The following is a 27410-nucleotide window of genomic DNA, read 5'->3' on the forward strand; positions in this document are numbered from 1 at the left end:
AGTTGCCTCAACCCAACTGTGATGTTCGCAGATCGCCCTCCTGGAAGAACGGAGCCTTTTCTCCAGTAAGAGTTTATGTTTTGAAGCTGCGGCAATGAAGAGAATTTTTCACTGATCACTGTGTTGGAGACATAATTTCTAAAGCTGCCAAAATTCAGTTTTGCTCTGCTGTAGCTGAGGTGAAATAGGGTAAATCACGTTAAGGCCATTTGGAGCTGAGTGAATTGGATCAAATGGGAATTTCAGGCAGGTTCATCACCAAGAAATTCAATTGTCTGATTAACTGAACTGAACTTCTCTGTCTGTCCCTGCACGGAAGCACAAGCACTGCTGGGTTACAGCAGAAGGAGGTGGTCCTACCACAGGCATGAAGGTAAAGGGAGCAGAGTGAAATACAGCCAAAAAGGTAAGAACTGCAGTCAGAAAAGCATAGAGAAAAGTTTGGGTTTCCTAAAGATTTCCTAAAACCTTTCCTTGAGCATGTACATGGCCATGGGTGCTCACTGGAAGTTTTTTTGCCTTCATTTGCTGTCTGCAAGGTGTGCTGGGGCAGTAAACTGGCAGAAGCTTAAGAAAGGCTTAGGATCCCTTAGCCAGTGGTCCCAAATGCCTGAAAACAAACACCCCCAGCAAGGAGGACTGCTGGAGATGGAGCCACGCTTGCTCAAGAGTCCCAAGGGCAAAGTTTGAGGCTTTGCTGGACATAACTTGGAGTTGATGGGATTTTGTCCCTTTCTCACAGGAGGAAAAGCAGCTGGACTCATGTTCACTTCACCGGCTGGCACATTGTTTTCCTGAAGGGCACGTAATTGTTTTATGGGGGTTTCGCCTGACTTTGCAGTGCCGAGCAGTTCCTTGTGCCAATATTTGATTATGATGATCGAGCTAATAGACGTGCTCGCCTGTCCTTCCTTAACGAATTGGCTGAGCTGGATAATAGAGCGCTCAGATTTGTGCTAAATTGCAGCTCGGGGAGCCATCACTGGGAGATGTTATCTTCTTGGAACTGGTGTCCTTTATCACAGGGAAGGGAATTGAATTGGTTTAAGATGGTACACTGTCAGTTTATAGGTGTGCTTAGGAGAGCTCTTAAGCCTCCTGCAGCGGGCGTAGGGTGAGAGCAGAATGTCAGAGCAGTATGGGGTTTGGCTTCAAGGATGCCAGGGAAAAGATACTCGTCAGCATATGGTTGTCTCTAAACATGTCGATAAACCATTGACCAACGAGCCTCATTTGGCCTCGCTGATACCACTGTTAATTGTTAAAAGCTGCTAATGACCCATTCCTCCAGTGGTACCTTCCACTTGTCAGCATTGACCTAATCTCTCCCAGAGCAGCGCTCCAGCCATGGCTTTCAGCTGTAAGCAGCGAGGGGGGGGGTTCTTTCCCAGCCTCGTGCATTTTTTCTGATTGTTGTTCCCCTTGCCCCACAGCTCCTCTGAGTGAAGCCTTGAACCACCTCACCCCACTCCCACAACCAAGGGGTCCTGAAAAACACACAGCTGGGTGGTCAGGAAGGGGTTGCCTCATTCCCATCAGGTTACTGGGGAGAGAAGGCCACTTTGCTCTTCAGAGATGCCATTTAGCATCAAATTCATCCCCTCTGGGCCTCAGAAAGACAATGCTGAGGCTGGGAAGCAATGGGATAGGCTGGAGATGACACCGCAGCCAACGGAGCAGCCCTGAGCTGGAAATTGCTCCAGCACAGCTTGGTTGGATATAAAGGCTCTGGCCTGCACTTGTTAGCACACTCACTTCTCCTACACTTTTACGAGAAGATATATCCTAAAATGACCTCCCACTTTGTACAGAAGGGCTTGTGGGATTGAGGCTTTGGAAAGCATGAGGATAATGCATTCTTCAGACAAACAGCTCTTGTTACTCCAGCTGCCTTCATCCCTGTCTCTCAGCGGGATGAATAAACCAGAAATTGTCGTAGAAACGGTAGTATTTGTTTTAAAGACACTTTCGACCCTGTCAACAAGGAAGTATAAGAACCTCTAAAGCCTGCCTTCATTTCTATGACTGCAGTGCTCCTTTGTTTAAGTGACAGGGACTATCTGTGATGACCTGAGGAAAAATGAGCCATGAAGGGGCAGAACAAGGACATATTCTCTGCCTGAGCTTCCCCAGAAGGACCTGTCCATGCCAAGATGCCCTCGCAGCATCCTGCCCACAGCACATCCTTATTGAAACCAGGATATGCCAAAACTTTTCCTTGCCTCTTCCTTACTCACACCAAGGCCCAAAGTCCACCTACACTGAGCATGAGGCAATGGTTTGGACTCAAACAGGGGTTAACCTGGCCTTAGCACTGCAGGGGAGTTGGTTTTGCTAAGACAAGTCCAACATCAAGGTCCTCAGGTTTTGCCATTTGTTAGAGGACTCCTTCTCAGGCTCCAATATTTAATAATCCAGCCTAATCATGCTGAGGCTGTTTAGCAATTAAATAACATAAATCCAGAAGCTAGATTAATAAACAGTCTGGTCTGTCTAGAGCAGTCTACAGGGTGGAGAGATAAAACTATAAAATATTTATTACCAGCTTGGGGATGAAGTCATTAATTTAATAACTACCCATTGCTTTGCTTCTTACAGTTGTTAGCAGTCTGAAGGTTGCAGAAGATTAGGTGGGAAACTTACTGCTTCCCTGCTGAGTGGAGCCTTTCCCATGAAAGCCAGGGCCCAGCTCCCATCTGTCACCCCATTACGTTTGGAGGTGGTGAATATATTACTGTGCCGCTTCCCAAAATAAAACAAAACAAAATTTCTGCTGGCCACATGGCAACCCTCCGTGGGATTTAATGATGACACTGCCCTTTGTGCACAAGGCCACTTCCAACAGCTGTAGAGACTGAGGCAGGAGGATCTTTGACCACACGCACGACGTGGCTCCCACGGTGAGCACGGCCCCAGCAGCACCGCCAGTGCAAGTGCCTTTGGGGACCAAAGCTTTGGCTGCCTCTTGTCCTGAGATGTCGGGAGCACTGTCTGAGCCTCCCTCATCAAGGATTTCTCAGTGGGTCTTCATGTTTTCAGGAGAGGGAACAAGGGTATTAGTTGTGTCCCTGCTGTGATGTGATATTGGGGAACATCCAGGACTTAGATCCACGCATCTGCTTTGCAGTGATTATGGCTAGAGTCCCCTGATGAGCGTGGTCCCCCGCTGACAGCTACGATTTGCAGCGATGTTGTAGCAAAAGTCATGGGGGGAGAGGGAGGGAGGGCGGCTGTGCGCCCTTGGCATGTTTTGTCATCAGTTTCATCCAGGGACAGCAAAGAGGTGCCAACTGAGGGAGTGGGGTTTGAGCGGGAGCAGCGTGTGATGTGGGACATCACTGCTGATGAGGGGCTGAAACACTGCTAATCCTCCCCAATGGCTGCACTGACAGCAAAGGTAATCCAATTCCCCGAATAATTTAATCAAATTGTTAGCCTGTTTTTTAAAATAAATAAACTAAAAACAGGCACGGCCTGTGAACACCAACCACAGCATGGATGAACACAGGGGTGCAGCCAGCCAGCCCTGCCTGGCCTGTGACTGCTGACTGGCTTGGGAGGGACCAGCTCCAGCAGCTCTTAGTGTCCACCCCTGTTCCTGAGAAGGGCAGGGGAAACAGCTCAGGGAGTACTGAAGGGTCCTGGGGGGCTCCTGTCTTGACAGAGCTCAGCCACCAGCCTTGGAAGAACCCTGTTGTCCATGGGCATCCCCAATCCTCCTCCAGTCTCGGAGAGCTGCAGAGCCACAGGACTAATCCCAGGCAAAGCAGGAATGAGTGGGAATCCTAAGTGGGTGCCTTGAGGAAGTCAGAAAGGTCAACAGGAGAGAAGGTGGGCAGGGATGGAGAAAGGCATCTGTGCTGTCCAGGCGAGAAAGGAAGACAACAGCTGTAAAATAGTGCTCTGGCTTCTGAGGCTCCCACAAAGGAGATCCTTGCATGAGGTTTGTGGGCAGCTCAAAACAGACAAGTCCAAACCTGGGTCTCCAAGTACTGGAGATGAGAAGCTCTGGACAGATGGATCAAATGAGATATCTTGGCCTAGATTTTGCACTAAGGTTTAATGACATCACGCTGTGCTTTAGCACAGAGAGAGTGAGATTTTAGGGGTACTTTTAGTAGGGTAGGGAGGAGAAGGAAAGAGAGAGAGAAAATTCTCATGAATCACAACAGACCTGCAAGATATTTCTATTGCCACCCCAAAAGTAACAGAAATGATTCTGCAGAGCATTCACCTCAATTTTTCTCTCACAGCAGACTAATTTGGAACTGTCAGCACAAGTATCTTTGTCCTGACCATCCTGTACATCCAGCACAGGCAGGGCTAACTGCAGAGGCCCCACTCCAGTATCATGTCATCGCATTACCCTTTCATTTCTCTTATCAATGCTGCCATTCAGTTCCACTCCTTTTTCCCAGCCCTTATCACAGTGAGCCAAAAAAGTGCAGACCATCAGTCAGGAGGGAAAAAAAAAAAAGAAGAACAGGTGAAATTCTGATTTTGTCAGCTAAAATAGCTTCCAGATGAGCTCTGCCCACAAAGAAGCTGAATCTTGGTGATTTAGTTGCCAAATTTTACATTTTCTCCCTCTCCCCCATCTCTCCTCTCATCTCCAAGCTCAAAGTGGAGTCCTGACACAGCAAAGCATTAATAGAATTAGTGTCCTGCTATAAACTGTTCACTGGGGCTTGTTAGCTCAATTGTTGATGCTAAATTCTTATCAGCAGAGACACCTAAAAGAGCATTAATCAAGAAAGGCTGAACTCCCCGCTTGGGTCACAGAAATTTAATTAAACCCCAAGTAAAACTGGAAAATCATTTTGAAAAGAGAAGAGATGAATGCAAAATGTTTTTCGTCATTTGACTCTGCACCTCGGCAGTTCAAACCCTCAGCCGTGATTTCAAAGAGAATTTTGCCACAGAAAAGGTTGAAGGAAACACAGACAAGACTCTCCTCTGTGCCTCCTTTAATACAAGGTCCTGATGCTCATCCAGGGTAAATAAAATATGGAAAACCACCAATTAAGGCCTGTTAAAGACCTGCACCCACTAATGCAAAAGAGCAGAATGCATGACCAAGCAACACAGTGATCTCCTTGAGTAAGGTTCTGTTATGGTTAAGGTCGTGTTATGGTTATTCATTTACAAATATGCATCTATTTTCCATTTGCTGTGCAAAAAGTCTCATGCAGCAAACCATTTATTTGGCAGATGCAGAGAAATATCAGTATTGGTACGACCTCGTGTGGGATATTGTGTGTATTTCTGGGACCTCTCCTTGGAAAAAGAAAAGATTAATTTATCCCTGAACAGGTGCAGAGAAGGACTGGCAGAGTGATTAGCAGAACTGAGAGCCTATCTTAGGAGAGGAGATTAAAAGAGCTTGGCTTGTTTAGCCTAGAAAAACAAAGGTTAAGAGGGGATATGATTACTTTTCATAAATACATTCAGGGTGGGAGGAAGGGGAATGATTTTTGTTAGACGATAATATGGGTGGGAGATCAAATAAGGAATAAATTTCCACTGGAAATTTGAAGATGTTTTCCTGTTGCTGGAGGAGGGAGGTTTTGGAAAGGCCTTCTGAGCAGGATGGATGAGCCCCTGTGGTCTTTGAGGGGACAAATGTGGCTAGCTCAGCCCGACCAGTGAGTCTGCAGGTAGGACACGTAGGACTGCCAAAGGCAAAGCAGGGAAGTGTGACATGGCTGCCATCTGATTGCATTTTTATTATTTATAAATCCATAAAGTCCATCGATTTTATTTAATCCATGAATCACTTGAAAGATCCAGGAATGGTTTTCTTCCTCCATCAATATGAAAAGCTTGGTTTTTGAGGATTTTTATTTGGCAGTCACCTCCTAAATCACGGCAGATGGGCCACAACAAGGCAGCAGAGGGACAGGACAGAGAGCTGCTGGTGCTCCTGGCAGTACCAAGAAGAGATGAAACACCTCTCTGCTCCATGTCCCCACTGCCAGGGATGTCTGGTGACACCTTCTCCCACTCTCAGCCAGGCTGCACCATCTCCTGGCCGCCTTCCTTCGATGACACACTTAAGTGAGATGAATCCAGGGCTTTAGGAGTCCTTTTTCCATGTGGCATTGGTTACGCACGGTGCAATCCAGTGGAAATCAAGACATATGTTCTTCCTCTTGCTTCAGCAATTACTCACAGAGCCCTGAGATGAAGTGAAGCAAGAGGACACACACACACACACACACACACACACACATAGATAAATATATATGTATATGTATATATACACACACATATATCATATATATAGATCCTTTGCATGGGCAGGAGGATCTCAAGCGATTTGCTGTCAGCGTGTTAATATTAATTCTAGTGTAAATGCATATGTCTGCATGCATTTGCATATATGCACGTGTGTGCATATGCATATATGGAATATTTGCATATGAAAGTGGTACAGAGCCAAACTGACCAGAAAAGACAACACAGCATATTTTACAAAATGAAAAAAAATGGTGAAAATATACCCCTATGATTTAATGCTCCCCCAGCTCTTAATTTATGTGAGTCCTCCTGTCACTCACTAATTACCCTGTTGACTTAACCAACCATCTGTATTGCCAGGCTGCAGGTCAGCTCGGTCTGCTGGGCCCTGGCTTGGGGGCTAAAATGCATTTCTACTGTTTGATCTTCCAAATAAATAAAAACATCTCATTTTAACTCATCATCACTAAGAGTTCAGAAGTTAATTCATGCTGACTGCTGTTTTGAAAATATTTATTAAAGAAACTGTATTAAAAAAGATGAAGGTGGAAACTGTAAAACACGGGGAAATAAAGACAAGGAAAAGCAAGAAAAATCTTGGCTTCAGCTTGGCCTTATGAAAATTGCTCACTCTCAGCAATTATCTCGGCTAATGAAGGATGGAGACTGATTCTCTCTGGTAAGACCGTGGTTGCTGAGAGTCGGGACTCGTGCCTGTGAGGGTCCCTGCCCTACCCCAGCCAGGGAGAAGATGCTGAGGTGCCACCTCCGAACCCCGTGGCAATGCCTGTACTGCTGGGGACACCTTGTGGTGCACGGCTGAGAGAGAAACGCTGCGATTTAAGTGCCACCAAACCCTGCTTTCCCAATCCTACCCCTCTTTTTCCACTTCCAGGGGCTGCTGGGGCTCTCCAAGCCAGGGGCAGCTGCCCACAGGCGTTCACAGACAGGAGAGAGTCACTGGTCTATTGCTGACTGTAACTCCTGGCTAACAAAGCCCCAGTGAGCTGTAAGGAGGAAAGGAAGGTCTTTGCAAAGAGTAGGGAAAGAAGAAACACAGAGAATCAGCAGCTGGAGATCCGTGGAATCTCAACTGTTCTTTTTTTCTAAGTGTGGGGGTTTTTGCAACATTATCAGGCAGTTTTTGGTATCCTCCAGAGCTGGAGCCCCATGCTCTAACACCCATGGAGGTGTTTTCAGCCATAGCTACACTCTCAAAGAAAAGAGATGGGAAAAAGCTGCCAGGGGAAGAGAACCAACGGGAAGCTGGGGATGAGCCCATGGAGCAGTGCCAGCGTGGCTGCCTGGGCACAGCTTGGCACGAGGGATTTGGGCCACGTGCAGCAGAGATGTGCAGGACTTAGAGGTGCAGAAAACAACCTGTCCCTGGAGGGTGACCGTGTCTTTTCAGCTGCTCCCTCCCCATGGTGGTGCTCCTGACATGTTTGGGGTGCAGGCAATGAGGTGGGGATTTGCAGTGGGTAAATATCCTCCCTGTGTGTTTCTCCTGGCTAATCCCTGTAATTCTCTGGCTGGAAACAGGGGCTGCAGGTCTCACTGATCTTGGCACTTTAAGGCTGGAAGGAATCATGAATACACCTGGGAGGGCACAGGGTACTTGGAAATTCCTTAAACACTCTTCAAGTCCTTTCTGGGCTTCCTGAGGACTCGTTGCTGCCAGAAAGAGGCACAAGCAGTGCTCTCCTCTGCCCCTGCGAGCTCTCTGCTGACAGCACAGCTGCTTTAGCAATAATTGCACATTTTTTTACCCAGCTTTTATTATAACAATTTTTGCAAACAAAAAAACCCCCCAAAAAACCAAAACCCCAACTGCTATTTTCTAAGTGATTCCAGCAGTGAGGGGAGCAGATGCTGAATGGAATCACACGTGCAAGGAGTTTGTGTGTCCTGCGTTTGCAGTTTCCAGTGCATTGCCATTATCCCTGAGCCTTCTCCGTATGAAAGATGAGGAGAGCGCAATCACCACGGCCTGGTTTGGTTGAATCAGCAAGGAGGAGTTTCAGAGCTGGCTCTCCGCGAATAATCCCATTCTCCCAGGCAGCTGTCTTCTGCAAAATGAAAGTGCAGACATCTACAGTATTACCCTGCGCCTGTTTGCAGAGTCTGCTGTTATCACGTTAATGAGGGGAGCTGAGATAATCACCTTAAAGCATAAATAAATCTCGGATGCTGATTCACTTTCTCCTATTTGAGTCTCATTTACCAGGGTAATTCTTATTTCTTTTCCGCTGCGGGCTTGTTGTGTCTGCCAAGACAGCTTTTTTTCCACAATTCATCTCCAGAGGACTTGAATTAAGAGGCCTCTTGTCTTGTTGCAGTTTTTCCTTCTCATTTTGCAGCATATGAAGTCCTAGATCCAAGGCCAGTCCAGACAATTTTATTTTATCTGCAGCATCAGCCAATGCTGGGTGGGTCACTTACATATGAAAACAAAGATACACTTTTAGAGGATAATTTCTCTCAGACAGGTGACAGGAGACACCTTTGCAAAAATTTTCCCCAGGTCACTGAAGGAGCTCACACAGGAGTGTAAAATTTAAATTCGTGGCCTATATAACCTTGGCCTAAATAACACTCAGTTGTGGGACAGGGATCCGTCACACTTGCCACAAATGGCAAGTCAGATACTGTGGAGTTTCACAATATTCCATATTTCCCTCAAGCCCCAGCCCCTGGAATCAGGTGAATCTGCATCTCACTGATTTATCCCTCAGTAAATTCACATCTGGCATTTACGGTTGCAGGGAAAAAAAAAAAAAGGTAATCCGAGCATGTGACTCAAATAGGATGTTCATCGGCTCAAAATGAAGAATATTAACCAGTTCCCACCAAATTTTTTTTCCTGATTGCCGATGATTTTTTCCCAAGCCTAAGTGATACCAGGACGCCTGGTGTTGGGCCAGGCTTCACACAGGAGGGCTGCCTGTGCCAGCTGCTCACCAGCATCTCCCCAGCCCCTCGCTCCCTGCATCCCCTCCCGCATCCTGGGATGTCCTGATCCCACCAGGAGCTGGGGCAATGCGCTGTCACAGCGGCATCGCAGGGCACGAGGCTGGGAGAACTGGGACAACTGGGAGAACTGGGACAACTGGGCGATGAGTTGGAGGAGCAGGTGTAGAGATGAAGCCTCGTGCTGCGAACAAGGGAAGGGCAGAGGGTCCGGGAATGGGGAAAGGCATCCACGCTGGGATGGGGAGATGTTCCCAGGAGCAGTGCGATGGGACAGACGGGGAAAAACGAGAGTCACAGTCTGTGTCTGGCCCTGGTACGCTGCACTGAGTGTGCATGGCAAGGCTGTGGTAGCGGAGTGCTTTCTGGGAGAAGCTGCTGGAAGATTTCCCTGGATCTGATGGGGTCAATTCCAGCCGGCTCCATCCCTGGGACTCCCCTCACGGAACCAGCCGTGGTACAGTCCTGCCCCCCGCGCCGGCTCTGCGTGGTACGGTCCAGGGGGGCAGCAGTGGTGTGCTCCCTTCCCCCCCCGCCTGCGGCAGTGGTGCGCTCCGCGCGTGCGCAGTGCCACGGCCGGCGCTCAGCTGGGCAGTGTTTACAGCCCGAGCGCGCCGGCCTGGGCTGCGCCGAGCGGAGCCGAGCCGAGCCGAGCCGAGCCGAGCCGAGCCGAGCCGAGCCGAACCGAACCGAACCGAACCGAACCGAACCGAACCGAACCGAACCGAACCGAACCGAACCGAACCGAACCGAACCGAACGGAGCCGAGGCGAACCGAAACGGGCCGAACCTAACGGAGCCGAGCCGAGCCGAACCGAACCGAAGCGAGCCGAACGGAGCCGAACCGTGCCGAACGGCACCGAGCCGAACGGAGCCGAGCCATCCGCTGAGGTAGCGCTGTTGCCTGAATCACTGAGCGAGCTCCCCTTGGCTGCTCCCCGTGCCGTGTCGGGGCCGGGGTTCCCCGCAGGTCTGCTGGCCGTGAGCAGCTGCAGTTTTGTGCCTTGTGTATTGTTTTGAGCCCTGCCCTGAGCGTCGGGCGGCGTTGGTGTGCCTGGGCAGGAACCGCTCCGGGTCCAGGTGTTGTTGCAGGCGTCTGAGCGCAGCTCCTGCCGTCGCGCTGGGCCGGTTCGTGTTCTGGTTTGTTTTTCTCGAAGGGGAAGGTGGCAACGAGGGGATGTTTGAACACTCAAAGGCGCCTCTGATGTCTCTGTTGTGGGCAGCGACCCGAATTTCTGCGTGTGGACTTGGTCCGTGCTCACATTTAGGGAAATCGCTGTTTTGCATTAGAAGTGAGGAAAATGCACCTGGGTTTGCTGCGGAGGGAGAGGGTTTTGTTTTGAAAAGTTTAATAAAAATAAGCTCTACTTGGTTCCCATTTCCCACCAAGTGAAGCACAGATGTGCAATCACATAAAGAGAGGAGTTTGAATGTCAGAGTTTTAAGTTCTGCCTATAAAGCCTGCATTTTACTGGAAATAAGTTAACGTGCAGTAAAAGTGATGATTTCAGAAGGGACTGACACCTGTTACACTGTGGATATTCCTTGGTCCCATTGTCAGAATGTCTCAGCCAGCAGTTTTTGTTGTTGTTTTCCATGGTGTAGAGCATGGAAGAGCACTTGTTGTCCATGGAGCTGAGCTAAAACTAGGTCAGACCAGTTGTCCCAGTGGGGCTTGCATACATCAGCAGGAATTTGTTGGGGATCCAAAGTGGAGCACTGTTAAAGGCACAACTTCTTGTTCTTGCCTTGAATCTAACAATGTAGATTTTTATACTTTTTTTTTTTAAATAGCAAAAAGAGTGGAAGAATGAAGGAGGCCTAAGAACAAAAATATATAAAAGAAAGTCAAGGGAATCAAGGCCCTCGGTGAAGAGAGTATGTTAATGTGGAATGTTAAGTAAAGACCAAAGATACAGGCAACCCTGTGTTGCAAATGCAATGAGGTTTTGTGTATGTAAGAGGAAGGGGAAAAAAATAATTGGTAGATTAACCCACCTGAGCCTTCAACCTGATGTGTTCCCACTGTGAAGTAATAAAACACAATCATTTTTTGTAGATAAAATGATGGAGTAACTGTAGAAAGGGGAGGGGTGGCATTTCATTTCAAGTTTTTTAATGGTCTTGAACTGGATTGATGTGTTTGAGACATGAATGGATTAAAAACTGGCTCGAGTTCTCTGCCTAAGTATATCCTGTTTTGTGTGCCTCTACGGGTAATCAGAATGCTGTGTTATTTGAACAACTGTGAAATTTCCTTGCGGTCAGGTAGCTTTGCTTTGTTTCCTCAGAAAATGAAAGTGTATAATTTGCTCTGGCTGAATGTAACAAATAAACCCCAACAATTTCGCTGTAGGCAGATCTTCTGATCCCAGGAATGAACTCCAAAGCTTCTGCTTTGTGGTTATTACTGTGAGCAGGGAAAGGCATTGTAAATAAACACGTTTGAAAAATCATGGTGTGCTTTCTGGAAGGGATTTTGTTCTTAACATATGAGAAGGGGAGAAAAAGCCAGGTTAATTTTGAGTGGTTTTTTCCCCCTATACATTTTCCTTTAAAACCTGTGGGCTGCAGTGGGAATTCTCTCTGGAGCTGCCGTCTGTGTCATTAAGTGCTTTACTAATGGTGGTGGCTCAGGCTCTGGAGATGAGCTGTGTGAAATTGCATTTGCTAAAGTGCATTGGCTAAAGTAAGCAAGGTTGACAGGTCAGAATTTTGTTGGGTTTTTTGAACCTCTGTGCAATCAACATCCTGATGCATGTTCAAAGGAAATGTAATTTGAGATTTTTCTGGATTTCCTGCCTGTGTCTTAGTCTTTTCAGTTGCCATTGATGCTGTTAGAGGTAGAAAGTCTGTGTGTGACAAGAATTCTGACAGCCCAAACTTGCACTGTTGTTTGGGCCTGCAGTGAAAAATGACCCATAAGCACAGGAGCTGGAATAATCCTTTATATAAAAGGGTTCAGTGGAAAAGCTGATGTGCTGGTAAAACGGTGGGAGGGTTTGAAGACAGGCCTTGCACATTGAAATTGCTTATTGTGATTTTTTTCCCCCACTGGTGTCAGGTACTGGATGCCAGCTCTGCTGCCTTTTGTTTTCCATTGTTGGGATGGGGGACAGGAGTGCTGGGGTGAGGTTTTTCTGGAGCTTGTGGCCCTTGGAGTATGTAAAGACCTCTCTCAAAATACTCCATGTACAGCAGCGTAATCTAGTGTTGGAGTGCACGTTCTGTACCTCACCTTGCTTTGTTATTTCACTTTCAGTGTTTATAGGAGGCTGCTGAAGATGGGAGGCGCAGTGAGTGCGGGAGAGGATAACGATGAATTAATTGATAACCTGAAGGAGGCCCAATACATCAGGACAGAGCTGGTGGAACAGGCATTCCGAGCCATTGATCGGGCAGATTACTACCTGGAAGAGTTCAAAGACAATGCTTACAAGGACTTGGCATGGAAGCACGGAAATATTCATCTCTCAGCACCGTGCATTTACTCAGAGGTGATGGAAGCTTTGGACCTGCAACCAGGGCTGTCGTTTCTGAACCTTGGCAGTGGCACTGGTTATCTGAGTTCTATGGTTGGACTCATCCTGGGTAAATACCTTTTCAGTCACATTAACTGTTTGTGTTAGAGCTTTAAAAAGAGATTTTGAAATCAGGGATGAGGCATTCCTCCACTAATGGAGCTAAAAAGGTAGCTGGGAAAGTAAAGAATGTATTAATCCAGCTCGGCAATTTATCAGGATTCTCACAGCCTTCTCTCGGGAACTGGATGGGACCCAGATTTTTGTGGCAGATCAGAACAGGCACCGATGTCGTGGTGGCTGTAGGGGATTCCTGCAGGTGGGGACACAAAGCTGGGTTTGTTTCCACTTAAGCACGACCCCAGGTCAGGATCAGGAGTACAGTGTTGAAACTGGGACTGAGCAAGTCCACAAAAAGCTGTGACTGCACCTGCTCTGTGCCTGGTTTTTGTTCATTTCTGTCTAGACTGAGACATGTTTGAAATCCACTTTTGACTCCTAACTGCCCAGCACACTGATGGGAATATTGTCTGGGAAGCACTGTAGTGTGGCAGAACTGATTTTGTGACCACGTCTACAGTGGCACAAAGCAAATCATCAAAGTGTAATTGGACAATTTAAATTCCCCCTGCAGTGTTTCAGTCAGAGTTGTGCTGCCAGGATAGATACAGCAAATGGCTGTAGGGTCCTTTCTTCAATTTTGTGGGAGTGTCCAGAATTTTAACTGCGGGGATGTTTATTCTCAGGGTGAAGTCTCACTCTCATTTCCCATTTGTGATTTTCTTCTAGGTTTGTTGGCATTAGTTAGGATACCAATATGTAGCTCCAGGGCATTTATATTCTGTTTTGCAAAAGTTACCCTGTCAGTTCTGAATAAAAAGCATGAGTGTTGAACAACTTCTATATTTTCCAATTTGTTTTTGCTGTTAGTTGAGGTACAATGTATGATGACTGTTCCTGATTTATTGCAGAGATTTTTAGCATATCAGCAAGGGGGTATAAAAATAACATGGATGTGCTAAAACATGCAGGCCATTGGAATTTTTTTCCAGGTGGTCACTTTCACAGCAATGGCATCAGTGTTTCCCTCCTATAGAGAAGTTTCCTGCATAGTTAAGAGCAAATGATTCAGAATCAATTGTGCAGAAGAGGCTCATTTGCTGCCAGAAATTGCAGGTATAGGATTGCAGTTCCCATTGTAGCAGTGAGAGAGCTGACCCTACACAAACACTGACTCTGACACTCATGGAACAATCTGCTGGAGGAAGGAACCCAAAGTGTATCGATCCTGCTGGATTTTGTGTTGTTGCTGTTGCCATTCCCTGGTGTTCTGCACTTGCAGGTCCTTTTGGTGTTAACCACGGTGTGGAGCTTCACTCTGATGTGATCGAGTACGCGAAGCAGAAATTGGATTTTTTCATTAAAACAAGTGACAGCTTTGACAAGTAAGAATGTAAAATGCCTGTTGGGATTAATTTTGTGCTTTTGGCTTTGCTCAGGGCAGTTCTTGCTCCCATGTGGCCCCTCTGGATTCAGGGTAATCTGAGGATTCAGGCTCCTTAGGCTTGCTGAGCTGCAGTGTGTGACCTTTGAAGCTGGTGTGTGTCGTGGGGGAGTTTCGGAAATGTTTGCTGTGTTTTTAATAGCACTGCTGATGTTGCAGGGCTTAGAGGGAGCTGAAGAAGTTTGTTTATTTTTAAATGCACTTGCAGTAACGGCTTAAAACTTGCAAATAACAATACTTGGTCGTGCTTGTGATCGGAGAGCCTGCATGGTGATGAGATTATGAAGTGGTTTCTGTGCTGGCCTAATATGTTTTATCTGAGAAGAAGGAAAAATGGCATTTTAAAATATGAAGGTAGTTTTATGATGATTAAGTTGGTACTAAAACTGCCTGGGGTTTGATTTATGTTCTTCCTTAGACCCTCCATTCTGCTGCTGTCACAAGTAATAACTTCCCAGCCAGATAACCATTGCTAATAGTAACCTCAGCAGTAAAAGTTGTGGCTGTCATATTTTTGGATCAGTTTCACAGTTTGTTCAAACGGGGAAGCAAAGCATCTGTGAATACCTGATATCCTCCTGTCCTGGGAGGAAGAAAATTAAAATCATGACATGCAGGATTTTAGGCTATTGAGCCTTTTGCTGTTCCTGCTGCCTTGGGAAGCTGCTGAGGAGGGGGTTGTATTTTCTGCATGTTGGCAGCAGACTGAAGGTTTCTGGCATGGATGGTGCTCAACAGGGTTTTTTTCAGTCATGTTGTTATTGTTTGAGTAGATGTTTTAAGGAAGACTTTCTTCTCTCTCCAGACAAATATAGCTATGGAGCAAAAGCGAGCTGAATTCAGAAATCAACATGCCTGGAAAATTGGCATTGCTGAGTGATGTCTGCTGGGTTGTGCTCCTGGAACAGCGTGTGCAGGAACTGTTCTCTGGCTGCTCTGAATGTCCAGCACTCTTTGCAAACCCAGAAAGCTCCAGGAAGTGTTTAGGAATAAATAGGTGCTATGTTGAGCTGCCGCTCAAGATACCAGTAAAAGAATGGATGTGTTGAACACCTTCTATCAAAATCAGCCTTTAAATGTAGGGCTTAAAACTTAGGGAGTTTTGGAGCCTGTAAGAAAACCAGAGGCATCACAGAATCACTCATTTTTCTCTTAAACCGAGTCAGAAATGCTGTAGGCAAAAGGTCTTTTTTTATGAAGGGTGAAATCACAGTTCTTTTGAAGCTGATGGCAAAACTTCCATTGGCTTCAGCACAGCTTACTTCTGTAGCATCAGGTGGTAATTCCCAGATCTAAAAACCAGTTAAAAGCTTTTGAAAATAAAATAAAAATAAACCCAGGTGCAGTCCTAAAAAGACTTTGACATTTGGAAGCACAGGTCTAATATTTGTACTTGCATTTTATAACTGAGTCAGCATCAGGTGACTAAAAGTAGCTCATTCTGAAGAGTTACCTGCAGCTCAAGTATGAAATTATGCGTCCTTACCCTTTGGAGATTTTAATCCATGAATTCTGACCTCACTGTTCTGTAGTTTTGAGACTTCTAGCTGAGGTCTGTTACAATAATGTCTAGAATAGATGGGCTTTGGAGGAGAAATACTGTAAAACTGTTTTGGTTTTTTTTTTTCAAGTTTTTAATAGTTCAGTTTTTCCAGAATTGTGAAAATAATCTATGTGATAAATTGTCATATTCTTGTCTAATACAAGTCTTCTTCACTTTCAGGTTTGAATTTTGTGAGCCATCCTTTGTCACTGGCAATTGTTTAGAGATTTCTCCAGACTGCACTCAGTATGACCGTGTTTACTGTGGTGCTGGAGTCCAGAAGGAGCACGAGGACTACATGAAGAACCTGTTGAAAGTTGGGGGAATTCTTGTCATGCCTCTAGAAGAGAAGGTTGAGTGCCTTTTTACTCATATTTCAGTTATTCTTAATTTTGATCTTGGTTTAGTCAGTAGCTGCTCCTTTAGCTTGCCCTTGTAGCAGGCTGAAGAAGGAATTAAGTGCACCAGTTTTCAGTCCTGCACATTCCTAATATTTAAGAAATTTGTAGTTCTGCAGTCTTTCATATATTGCAATCTGTTGTTAATTACAGTTTTACTTTGACACTGCAAAAATGTGAGCTAGGTTTTGTTCAGTTCTATAAGTTAGTGTTCTTTATGGCAAAACAAAACATTTTGCACCCTGACTGGCTTGTGAGAGAGCATGCAGGATGTCTCTCTTTACAAGTGTCAGTGGGTTCTTTTTAGTAAAAAGTGGGTTAAGTGCCTGACCTTTTACCTCTATTGGGGAACTTGAGAGGAGCAGGGTGCAGGGTTTTTTCCCAGTGCGAGGCTGTGCAGTGGGTCAGTGTAGGAGATTTGATCCGATGACCTTTTCAGGAGTGAGTGCTCGTGGTGACTCAGGAGTTTTCTCAGAGGTCAGACACAGCTGCTCTGGTCCAGCCTGGAGGAAGATCCGGGCAAGCAGAGTGACCCAAATTACCAGTGCCCATGCTCTGTTGCAATAGATGAAGTTACTTGGGGCTAATCCTGCAAGGAGTTCTCAGTTTTTTTTCAAAAAACCACCATTGTTTCTCCTTATCACCTTTTACTATTGCAGCTTCCAGTACTTCAACTTGTCCAGGCAGAAAAGTCATTTGTTCATTTTTTTTTGTTCAAAAATCTCACTGTAGTTCCCACAATGGACAATAATCTACCTGTTTTGCTTCAGTTGACTAAGATAACTCGGACTGGTCCTTCTGCCTGGGAGACGAAGAAGATTCTTGCTGTTTCTTTTGCTCCTTTGATTCAGCCAAACCATGCAGATTCAGGAAAATCAAAGCTTGTTCACTTGCGTGAGTACAGACATTTGTGAGCATGAGGGAGGTTCCTTCTGCTGCTTGGCTGTGAGCTGTAACATCCCTGGGAATCCTTTCAAGGAAAATTACTCCAAGCCCTTCCTTTTTTTTGTACAGTTGTCTGTCTTGTGCAAGAATTGGAGTTGTATGATCTAGATTCTAAATCACAGACTCACAGAATGGTCTGGGTTGGAAGGGACCTTAAAGATCATCCAATTCCAATATCCCTGCTGTGGACAGGAACACCTTCTGCTGGGCCATCATTCTAAACACAAATGATTTCTTGTGAAGTTGTACCTGGACTTTGCAGGGTGTTTTATCCTTGTTTTTGCACATTCTGTTCCAGTCCTGAATGGTTGAATCCTGTCGTGGTTCTCGGGCACTGTGCCACAAGGAGGGGAAATACACAAGCAGTACCTGTGAACAAATGTTCTATCTGCTCAAAGATTCTCACCCTCAGCAATCCAGAATTATCCTGAACCTGGAATGCTTGAGGGATACAAGTTGTGCAGTTCTTGGTTAGCTGTTTGAAATGCTATCAGTGGCCCCAATCTTTAGATTAAGACTTCAATGTCAAGAGGCCTCTTAAGAACACATGGAGACAGAGGTACTTTCATAAAGAGATTAGTCAGGCTTTGGCCTTAACCTGGAAAGGTGTCTGCAGGACAGAGAGGAGCTCAGGAAACAGTGTACAGCATGCTAGAAAGTCCAATAAGTGCATGTTTCAGCATGATCTCACTTTGTAGTGAGACCTGCATGTAAATTACATGTAATTATTTCCTGCTTCCTTCACTCAGGTCCCCGGAAAGCTCACTTGGGACAGGGACTTTTTATATCAGTTTTAATTCATTTTAGTTCATGGATCTGTGTGCATCAATACATTTTTTAAACATTTTTGCTGCATTTCTGAGCTGGCAGCAAGTAAGTGCAGAAGACAGAACAGTCTTCCAAACCATTAATGTGGGAGGCATTTTAATACAGGAACTTACTGTAATGTTTCTATAATTACTTTTACAAAGTGGTTTCCAGCCTGTCTTCACCCACTAAGTCTGAAGCAGTTTTTGAACAGCATAAATAGTACTTGTGTTTTATAAGTGCAGAGCTTGGCAAAGCTGAAGGAACTGTACAATAGAAAAATCATTTTATGGAAGAGTTAAACAGACTTCAGGTCTAGTTATCTACCACAGGAAAATACCTTCTTCTGTGTCATTAAACAGTCACAGCTCCCAGCACTAAGTCTGCATTCATACAATCTTTAAGATTACAATAATTGAGAACTTGAAATCAAAGTAGGAAGTTTTTTAATGAGAGAAATGCACAATTAAATTTTGTTTGGAAAGTTGCAACACAGTTTATCCGAGTTGACAGGAGCTGAATAGAGCTGTTTGTGTGATCCCAGCAGGGAATTCAAATGGCCTAATTTAATCTGAGCAAACAGAACTTTTCCTGGGAGTACTTTTGGGGGAGTTTCTCTGTCTCTGCTCACGGGTTTCGTTTGGTTGCAGCCCCCGTGGCCGTTCGCAGCCTGCAGGACCTGGCTCGCATCGCCATCCGAGGCACCATCAAGAAAATCATCCATCAGGAGGCGATGAGCAAGGCTGGGAACGGGCTGAAGAACCCCCCCAGGTTCAAACGGAGGCGGGTCCGGCGCCGGCGCATGGAAACCATCGTGTTCCTGGACAAGGAGGTGTTCGCCAGCCACATCTCCAACCCCTCGGACGACAACAACAACAGCGAGGACATCGAGGAGGAGAGGCCAGAGGAGGAGGAAACCAAACCCTCTGAACTAAAGCCAGACCCTCCTGTAAACTTTTTGAGAGAAAAGGTCTTGAGCCTGCCTTTGCCCGATCCCTTGAAGTATTACTTGCTTTATTACAGGGAAAAGTAGTTTTCCTTCTTCTAGAAAGCGGGAAGTAGGCAGAGAATAAAGTATTCCTTAGGGCTTGACAAACGTGTCCCACTTGCTTGCCTGCGAATGTGACACCTGAGGCAGTAGGCTGGCTGGGGAATGTGGCTGCTGTAAACTTCGACATTATAGCTTTTTTGAGTTCCTTCTTTCTTCTCAGTTGTGTGCTATAGTTTTATCCTACAGCAGGGATTCCTTAGGAAGCAAGTTGGTGAAGTGCTCAGCTTATGGAAAGGAGGATTTAATTCCCTTAAAACTAACTGCAGGAGATATTCCTAAAAATCTCATGGCTGCTCCACTGAATATGAGTTTGGAAAAACTCCTAAGCAGTTCCCCAAAGACCTTTCCTGTCTGTGCTCTCTCCCACTAAACCTGCCATGTGTTTGCCATGGTGTGTGTTTAATGGAGGATGAAGATTATTAGTTAAAGCCTGACCTGGCAAATCTTGTTTCTTCCAGTAATCTGAAAAAGCACAACTTTTACAGAAAGGAAAGAATTTTTGGCATTACCCTTGTGGCATCCAGATTTTGAATGAGAAGGAAAGCATCAGCTCCCCTTTGGTTGGTCTGTTTTGCCTATAAATTACGTATAATTTTTCAGTGAAAAGTGTTTTACAAAATGCTGGTTTTTAATGGAGAACACCTGTTCTGGTGAATGAGTTGGTGGTTTTTTTTTTTTTTTAAAGCACAGGAGGCAAGTGAGGAATTGCAAAGCTGTTTAGCTTTGACAGGATGCAGGGGTAGTTAGGGTTGGGACTGTTGTCTCTGGAAATGTTTACAGAGTAATTCTGAATGGGGAAAGGGGTAGAGACGAGCTGCAGAGCAGTGAGTTTGTGAAAGCTGAAAGCAGAATCTGGGTTTTGCTGTTGTGTGAGATAACTTAGATCGTCTGGGCCGTACAGAGTGTGGTGCAGAGCACCAGCCTGCGCAGTAAATCAGCCAAACGGAGTTTTGTGGAGAGTCTGCAGAATGTGAAAGCAGCCTAGAGAGCCAAATTGGTGCAGTTCTTAGGTGTGTTCCTCTGTGGGTGCCCCTGCTGTGGCAAGGTGGCTGGAATGCAGCTCCTGCACAAGAGTGGAATGAAATTGCTCAGCTTGGCAGGTAATTTTATTCCTGCAACAATGAAGCAGAAATTTTAACAGGCTCACGTGGAAGGACTTGTCACTCTGCCGTTCTGTGGATGTGAGCTGTAATTTTTATTCCCAAGTCTTTCTGTCATGGTGATGGAAGGAGATGCTATGGAATCATAGGATCACAGGCTGGTTTGGGTTGGAAGGGACCTTAAAGGGACCTCATCTCGTTCCAACTCCCTGCCATGGACAGGGGCAGCTTCCATTAGGCCAGGTTGCTCCCAATGCTATCCAGCCTGGCCTTGAGCAGTTCCAGGAATGGGGAGGCCACGGTGTCTGTGGACAATAAAATACTGTCTTTAGAAGAGGTTTACTTGGTTCAGCCTATTTGAAAAATCTACCTAAACTGGTAAAGGCTGGAAAGAAACCCTGGAGTTTGTGTTGATGTGAAATGGTCCTAAAGCTGGGGGGCTGGAAGGCTCTCCCAGTAGGCAATGAAGCTGTGTTAAGGCATTGCCCCATCAGAAGCACTTAAGTTGGTATCACTTTGATATGTTTTGGTTTTTTTCATGTGTGCTGTCTCCTCATTTTCTGAGGAGGAATGAGTGAAGACTGTATTGCCAAATGGTCCTGAGTTGCACAACTTGCTTCATGAAAAATAGTTTCCAAGTTCTGTGTGGCTTTGAAAATAAATGAGTTGCTTGTATGTCTAAGCCTGAAGTGGAGAACTTTTCCTTGCTTAACAGGATTTTTGTGTTTCTTTGGGAATATTATCTGATAATCCTGTATCATGTGGCTGCTGGCACATAACACAGTCATAGGCTGGGTTTTGCCTCTGGTTTCCTGTCTCCACTTCTGGTCTCAATGGTACCCCCAAGCTGTCTTTCTCCCTTGGATTTTGATTTCCTTATTTGCAGTGGGGCCGTTCTGTGGCCACTGAGCTGATGGTTTCCTGTAAAGGTGCACGTCCCCGTCCTGTGATTTTGGCAACTCCCATGAATTTCTTTCTACAAATGCAAGTCCTGAATGTGGTGGTAAACAGAGGCTTAATAGAAGTGTGTAATTATTCTCAGTGCTTCCCTACAGGCTGTGCCCTCTTATTGGTTGGAAAATTCTGCTTAATAGGTGTCGTGCCAGGTATGTGCCTTTCTGGATTGTGGCACAATTTCCACACCCCTCCATAGTACAGGGTGCCTCCTGCTTTTGGCTGCCAGGTCATCCTTCAGTTTAGTCACAACACTTTTAAAGAAGTTCCCTTAAAAATGACATTAAACTTCAGGTTCCTGTTGGTAAGCCTTGCAGAGATTCTGTTAAAGCTGACTGGTTGAGAGAGGATTATCTTTCATTTATCCCTTGTTTCATTTTTATCCCCATCCCAGCCCCAGTTGCAAAAGGTATTTTATCAGATTTTTCACCAGATTTGCCTTTTTTATTGCATTTGCTAGATTTTTGTAGCTTTCTATAAGATGCATAAATACTGCTATTTTTTCCTGGATAAGGTTGAATAAATAAATATATATATACAGGAAATTTATGTTCTAGGTTGTCAAATTGTCCCCTTGTCCAAAAAAACCACAGATCTAAGCAGATAGTAGAAATTTTATGTATAATATAACTGTGAAATAGTATTGCTTATAGCCTGTAAATAAAGGGCAGTTGTAAATACATTTTCCCTGTGCACAAGCACTTGCACTGTGGTTTTGTAGGCATTTCTAACAGAGGGGTTGAGGCAGAGCTGGGTTTGTATGGATCTGTGAGCTGTCCAGGAATTGTACCTGCTTTGTTTCCTTTTGTGTTCTAAGTAGTTGTCACTTTTTTTTTGTGTGTGACTCCTTCTACGTTTTGATCCTGCAGTAAATTTGCAAAAAGAACTGAACTTCAAGCTGCTTTAGTCATGAGTGCGTAAGCTGAAAAATCTCTGTATAGAAACGAGAGTTAATTTGGCCTGAGGCATGCAGAAGTGTTATGCATCTTAAACTTTATTAATAAGTGTTTCTGTATCAATAAATTCAGTAAAGACTTTTTAGCCTTCTTACCATGGCTTTGCATCATGTTGTGATTAGAATACTTTGTAGGTGAGTGCTTATTTCCATGATTGGAGGTCAAGACACAAAACCATGAGAAAAATTGCTTAATCATGTGGTGCAGGTGCATAGTTTTAGATGAACTCTGCAGAATGTGATCTCTCAAACCTGATGAGTTCCAAACCTTGACGTCATGCAGTTGTGCAGGATGATTTTTGGGGTCAGCACACACAGAACTGATCTAGATTTAATGTATCAGAGTGGTTAAAGAGTGAACTCACTTCCCTGGCTGTTTGAGTATAAACAACACATGTCAAAAGGTGATTTAGTCCATTTCTGTACTTCAAGGAGGTGCCTAAGCCAACCATGTCAGGAGTTTGTTCTGTGCATTGTGAACTGCAGCTCCCCTCTTGTCCCTGGGCTCTGTCTGAGTGTTTAATTAACGTGGATTTTTAAGAGCTGGTGTTCAAGGCTTTCATTTCTCCAGCACTGAGAACAATATTTTGGTTTCAGCTGTGGTAGGAATCTGATCATAATAGCAAATACAGCTGCTGCTAATTAAGTGAATCTGTTAACCTTTATTCCATAGCATAATTGCCTGTCTGTATGTTTCTTCCTGTCATCTGTGTGTATGATAAATGTCCTTTACCCAGCTATAACAGGAGATTAGTCCAACGTTAATGTTTTCCTTCACGTGATGCGTGCTGAAAGAAAATCCGTTTCTGCTTTGGAAAGCCACGGATGTGTCATACCAATGGTATTGGAAATTAAATTTGTCAGATGATGTTTATGTTCACTTCATTGTAAAACGTAACAACATCACAGTTCCCTGGGGTATAGAGAGGGGGCAGGTCCCCTGAGGGAAATCATTTTACTGCAGAAAAAGGGACAGAAGGGAGAGTTAAAAAATAAAACAAAGGGTGAAGGGGAGAAAAACCCCACCTGAGGGAACCCCCCCAACTTTCTTGCTTTCTACAGGTGTGAAAAGCCTGTGTAGCAGAGGCTGGAAATGCTGGAGCATGGGACACAAGTGTTCACTTCACTCCTGGTGTTCAGGAGAGAAGTTTTGGTTGTTGCTCAGGGTTGCACGCTCCTTTTTAAAGACTTTGTCACAGTGCTGGAAAATAAGAGAAATTAATGTGAGAGTAAGGGGCCTGGGATTGCTGGTGTTCCAGAACTCCCACCAACATCCCGTTTGTCATGAGGGGAGATAGGCAAGGCAGGAGAGGTGTGGTGAAGGTCAGGTGAAGATCTGCCTCTCAGTAAAGGTGTGGGTTGTAGAACTTCCCTTCTTGCACTGAAATGACTCCCTGTGCTCTGTTAAATCTGCTGACTTGGCTCAAGATGCCATCCTTACAAAGTAGTGGGCAAATACCCCTCAATCCTTCCCAAGGCTGCTCCCCCACAGCGCAGCCGGGCTTGGAAATGTGATTCCACAGACCGGACTCGTTCCACAGAAATGGGACTGAGCCCTGGCCCAGCTCTCCTCTTTGCAATACAAATAAACCTGGAAAGGATTTTTTTGTTGTTGTTGCAGAGGGTTGGTTTAGAACTCAAGGTTTGTGCACCACAGAGGCAGAAAACAAAAGCTTCCTATTTGCAGAGCGGCCAGATGTGCCAGGGGAAATGATGGCTCCAAAATATTGACACATTGTTTGGAGAGAGCGTTTTTGTTTCTTTTCCCAGCTTTGAAGAACAGCTCCTACCAGCTGTGCTACCCTGTCCTAGCAGAGTCCAGTGTGCTTGGGAAGGAGATGATGTGGGGAGCAATCAGGCTGGAAGAACAGAGAACTTGAGTCAGGAAGATTTTCACGTAACGCGCGTATCCTGGTGCACATGGAGGATCTGCTTCTAATGCACTTAAAGCCTTAAAGGGGAATTAAAAACTGTCGTGTTTAACCCAGAGCAGTCTGATCTCAGCTGCCAGTTGTTGTATAAAGGCTGAAGATGATAATTTGGCCTTTTACAACCCGTTTTTGTAAGCAGGGTTGGCCTGGGTTGGGTTGGGTGGCCGCTAGAGGACACTCTGCCCAAAACCATGAGTTCAGTGAACTTGGTTGGATTTCCAAGCAATGGCAGGGCAAACAAACAGCAGATTGCCTGAGGACTAAGTGCAGAAAGCCTGCAGTATAATTCTCTTTTATAGCTGGAAAAAACATCTTTTATCTTCTATGGCATAAAATTTTAGGTGAAACCCCAAACCCAATGCTCTCCCCAAATGCTCAAATGACAGAGAATCTGAACTGGGAAGGTTTAAATGTCACTCTCGTGAAGTACTGCTTTGTCACATCGATTATTTTTTAGTGTACGGTACAAAGCATGTGCAGTTTGATGGGAAACCATCATTTGATCTTCCAGGCTCTGTGAGATGGTGCCGTGTTTGAAATTCTTCAAGTACCTTTATATCCTAATGTGTTTTAATACCTCCCTCCTGCTCAACCCACACATTTAGGATCTTGTAATAACTTGAAACCTAAAGATAGGCTGGTTTCACTGTAGCTTCTCTATAACGGTGATTAATTCAACTGGAAACAAATCCTGCCTTTTGCATCTCAGTTTTATCATCCAGTGGGGAGAAACAAGTGGAGGACTGCATTTTCTACTGCTCAAAATCAGTTGATTTTATTGTTTGTTTCCCTCTTCATCCCTCAGTTGCCTTGAACTTCTCAAAAATCCTGACATTCTTCCAAATGACATCCTTGTAGAAAGAAAGGCCTTTGAAATGAATCAGCTTTCACTCTGCCTAAGAAACTTTACAGATTCCAGGGTGGGGTTTTGTCTTTATTTGCAGGTTTTTTATCTCTGTTAGTGATATCTCCCTTTTAAAATCCCTTATCTGTAACATCCCATGCCCACATCAATGGTTGGAGGCATATTTTTGCTTGATGTTGTAATTACATGTGATAAGAGACAGCCTTTATCCTGGAAGTGTTACAGCACGATACATTTGACAGGCTGCTAGATAAGACTCCCTATTTAGTCTGCAGAGAGTGCTAGGGCAAAAAAAATGGACATAAAAACCTTGGCCCTGCATCTTTTGCATCCCAGCTCAGCCCTGGAAGCACGGGGTCATTTTTTGGTTGCTGTCCATGGAGGTGCATTGTGCTTTCAGACAGATGCCCGAGGAGAAGGTGAGGAGTTAACTTGCTGTTCAAAAGAAGCAACAAGGTGAAAATAGATCAAAATGAAGAGTTTGTATTTCAGCGCCACAATTAGAGAGGGGTGGGGGCAGTGTGAGCTCCAGTGATGTGCAGAATGGCAGAGAGGGTGGGCGGTTGGACTGTCAAACTGCCTTAATTTAATTGCAAACACATGCTGATGAGTCCCCTCCTCCTGGACCTCAGGGCTGGGAAACTTTTTTTGTCAGCTCCCTGCAGCTCAGAATTGAGGCAAATACGCTCCAGCAAACACCATGCTGATCAAACCTTCAGCTCTTGGAGGCTTTTTGTATTTTCTCCTCCTGCCTGGTTTCTCCTGCTCCTGCCCCAGCCGCTGCCTGTGCTTCAGGACTACAGTGAGATGCATGCATCTGATGTTGGAAACCATCCCCGAGATCCCGCCCCAGACAAACATTCTGTGAGTAACCACTTCATTTTCCTGCCTTTCTTACCTGCTTGGGCTGTAGAAAGAAGGGAGGAAAAAAAAAAAAAGCCAAGGCCAAAGGCATACTTTTATCCTCCTTTTTTCGCCACAAGAACTGCCTCGAGAACTGTTTTGTGCTTTTAAAACATGAAACAGAAACTGCTTCTTTTGGCATCAGTTCATTGCTAATAGGACAATCAAGGGAATTGAAAAATTTAATGAGACTAATTCCAGGGCAAGCACTGGAAGACCGTTTTGGGGAATCAAAGGTCAAAAATATTAAACTGAGCTTATGGAAAGGAGCACAGTTTGCATTTTAGGATGCTTTGTATATGGGTGTAGGGGAGAGGGGAAAAAGAGCAGCTCAGGCTTTTGTCTCCAGTGACACAAACACTTTCCTTGTATATACAACACCATTTCAGCACTGAACTTTTAAGTACTGGTTGTCCGCTTTCTATTTGAACTGTTCAAACCAAAGTTAAGGCTTATTTGGAAAGTAGCAACTGTGGTAACTCAATTCCTTGAGAAATAAGAAGGTGAGGGAGCTGGTGGCTGGGTCCATTCAAACAGGAAAGGTGGAGGAAAAGGATGTGTAATGCTTGGAGACTCCTAAAGAGCTCTTACTGATAGGTGCAGAAGAGCACTTCCCTGTGATTCTAAACTAATCCTGAATTTAAAGGTGGCTTTACGATGCAATGGCACATGACAAAATCTTTCCCTTCGTGCTGCTCTTATCTGATCCCTTGGCTTGGAAGACCTTTTTTTTTTAAGTAGCTGGAAAGGCTTGTCAAAAATGAATCTTCATTCTCATCCTCCTTAAACTTTGCAAAACTTTTCCAACACGAGTTTGAGCAGCTTTCCCCTGTGCTTGTAACAAAGTCAGTTTTATCTCAGCTAGCACATCCATACTGGCTTTTCTCCCATAAACATCTCACTAATACTCCTAATGCACTTTCTCTGCTGGCAGCCTGAGGAACATGCTGTGGGCAGGATGCTGGCATGGGTTTGCTGCCATCCAGGTCTGCTTTGGTGGGTGCAGACCACAGAGGTTTTTGCATTAGTGGCCCACAGGATAAGATCTACGCTTGCTACAGCTGCCAAAGCTTTCTCACCCCCTGGGCTGGTGCTGGCGTGGTTATTTTCAGCGGGACCCTGCTCAGGACTTGCTCACTGGGCAGTGGTTATGTGCTCTTACAGTAACTTGCAGCATCTGACTCTTCACACTCTCACCAACATTTTCTCCCCCTTATTCCCCTTCATCTTGAAATATTAAAATATTTAAAATACCCTGACACTGATTTTAGCAAAGTAACTTGTTCCTCCTTGTTTAAACCTAGATTTGTTTGAGGGAAGGGTTTTTTCCATTGGCTGAACTGAGGTATTTCTGAGATCATTGAAGCTTAATTCCTGTTCTCTGAAATGAAGCAACGTTTGCTGTCACAGTGGAACCTGAGAGTGTTTCTGCTAGAGATCCTTTGAGTGCAGAGGGAGGGAAGTTTACTGTGTCACCACCTCTTTCCCAGTTCTGGAATGGTGTGGTTCCGAGCTCCCTCTGGCAGCAGCACACGTCATTCTCTGCACCACCTTGAATGGGAAACTGGGTTTTAAAACATTAAAGGAATAGTATAGGTGTGAGATATAAAAATTGCAGTATTGCAAAGGAAGATCACTTTTCATAGACCAGTATTTTTTAAGGTGGTTTATGCATTTTATTCTCTTTTACTACTGTCTGCATAATTATAAGCAAATAATATGT

General features: G+C 45.1%; 2 protein-coding genes across 3 annotated transcripts in view; both read left to right on the forward strand.

Annotated features, from left to right (window-relative positions):
- Positions 1 to 10006: 10006 nt before the first annotated feature.
- Positions 10007 to 22856, forward strand: PCMTD2 (protein-L-isoaspartate (D-aspartate) O-methyltransferase domain containing 2). The gene is made up of 6 exons (XM_010396872.3): positions 10007 to 10101; positions 12473 to 12801; positions 14074 to 14176; positions 15959 to 16130; positions 16947 to 17070; positions 18579 to 22856. The coding sequence occupies exons 2-6, from the start codon at positions 12495 to 12497 to the stop codon at positions 18959 to 18961; spliced, it is 1089 nt and encodes a 362-aa protein (XP_010395174.1). The 5' UTR covers positions 10007 to 10101; positions 12473 to 12494; the 3' UTR covers positions 18962 to 22856.
- A 1588-nt stretch (positions 22857 to 24444) lies between these two features.
- Positions 24445 to 27410, forward strand: part of LOC104687664 (peroxidasin homolog) — a 45320-nt gene continuing 42354 nt past the window's right edge. Inside the window, exon 1 of one of the 2 annotated variants that reach the window (XM_010396870.4) lies at positions 24445 to 25648. In XM_010396870.4, the coding sequence (XP_010395172.1) occupies positions 25485 to 25648 (164 nt within the window). In that variant the 5' untranslated portion in view covers positions 24445 to 25484. The remainder of the gene's footprint in view (positions 25649 to 27410) is intronic. The other variant, XM_010396869.4, reaches the window with a different exon arrangement.

The sequence above is a fragment of the Corvus cornix genome, chromosome 20 (genome assembly GCF_000738735.6).
Source record: "Corvus cornix cornix isolate S_Up_H32 chromosome 20, ASM73873v5, whole genome shotgun sequence".
Classification (NCBI taxonomy): Eukaryota; Metazoa; Chordata; class Aves; order Passeriformes; family Corvidae; genus Corvus; species Corvus cornix.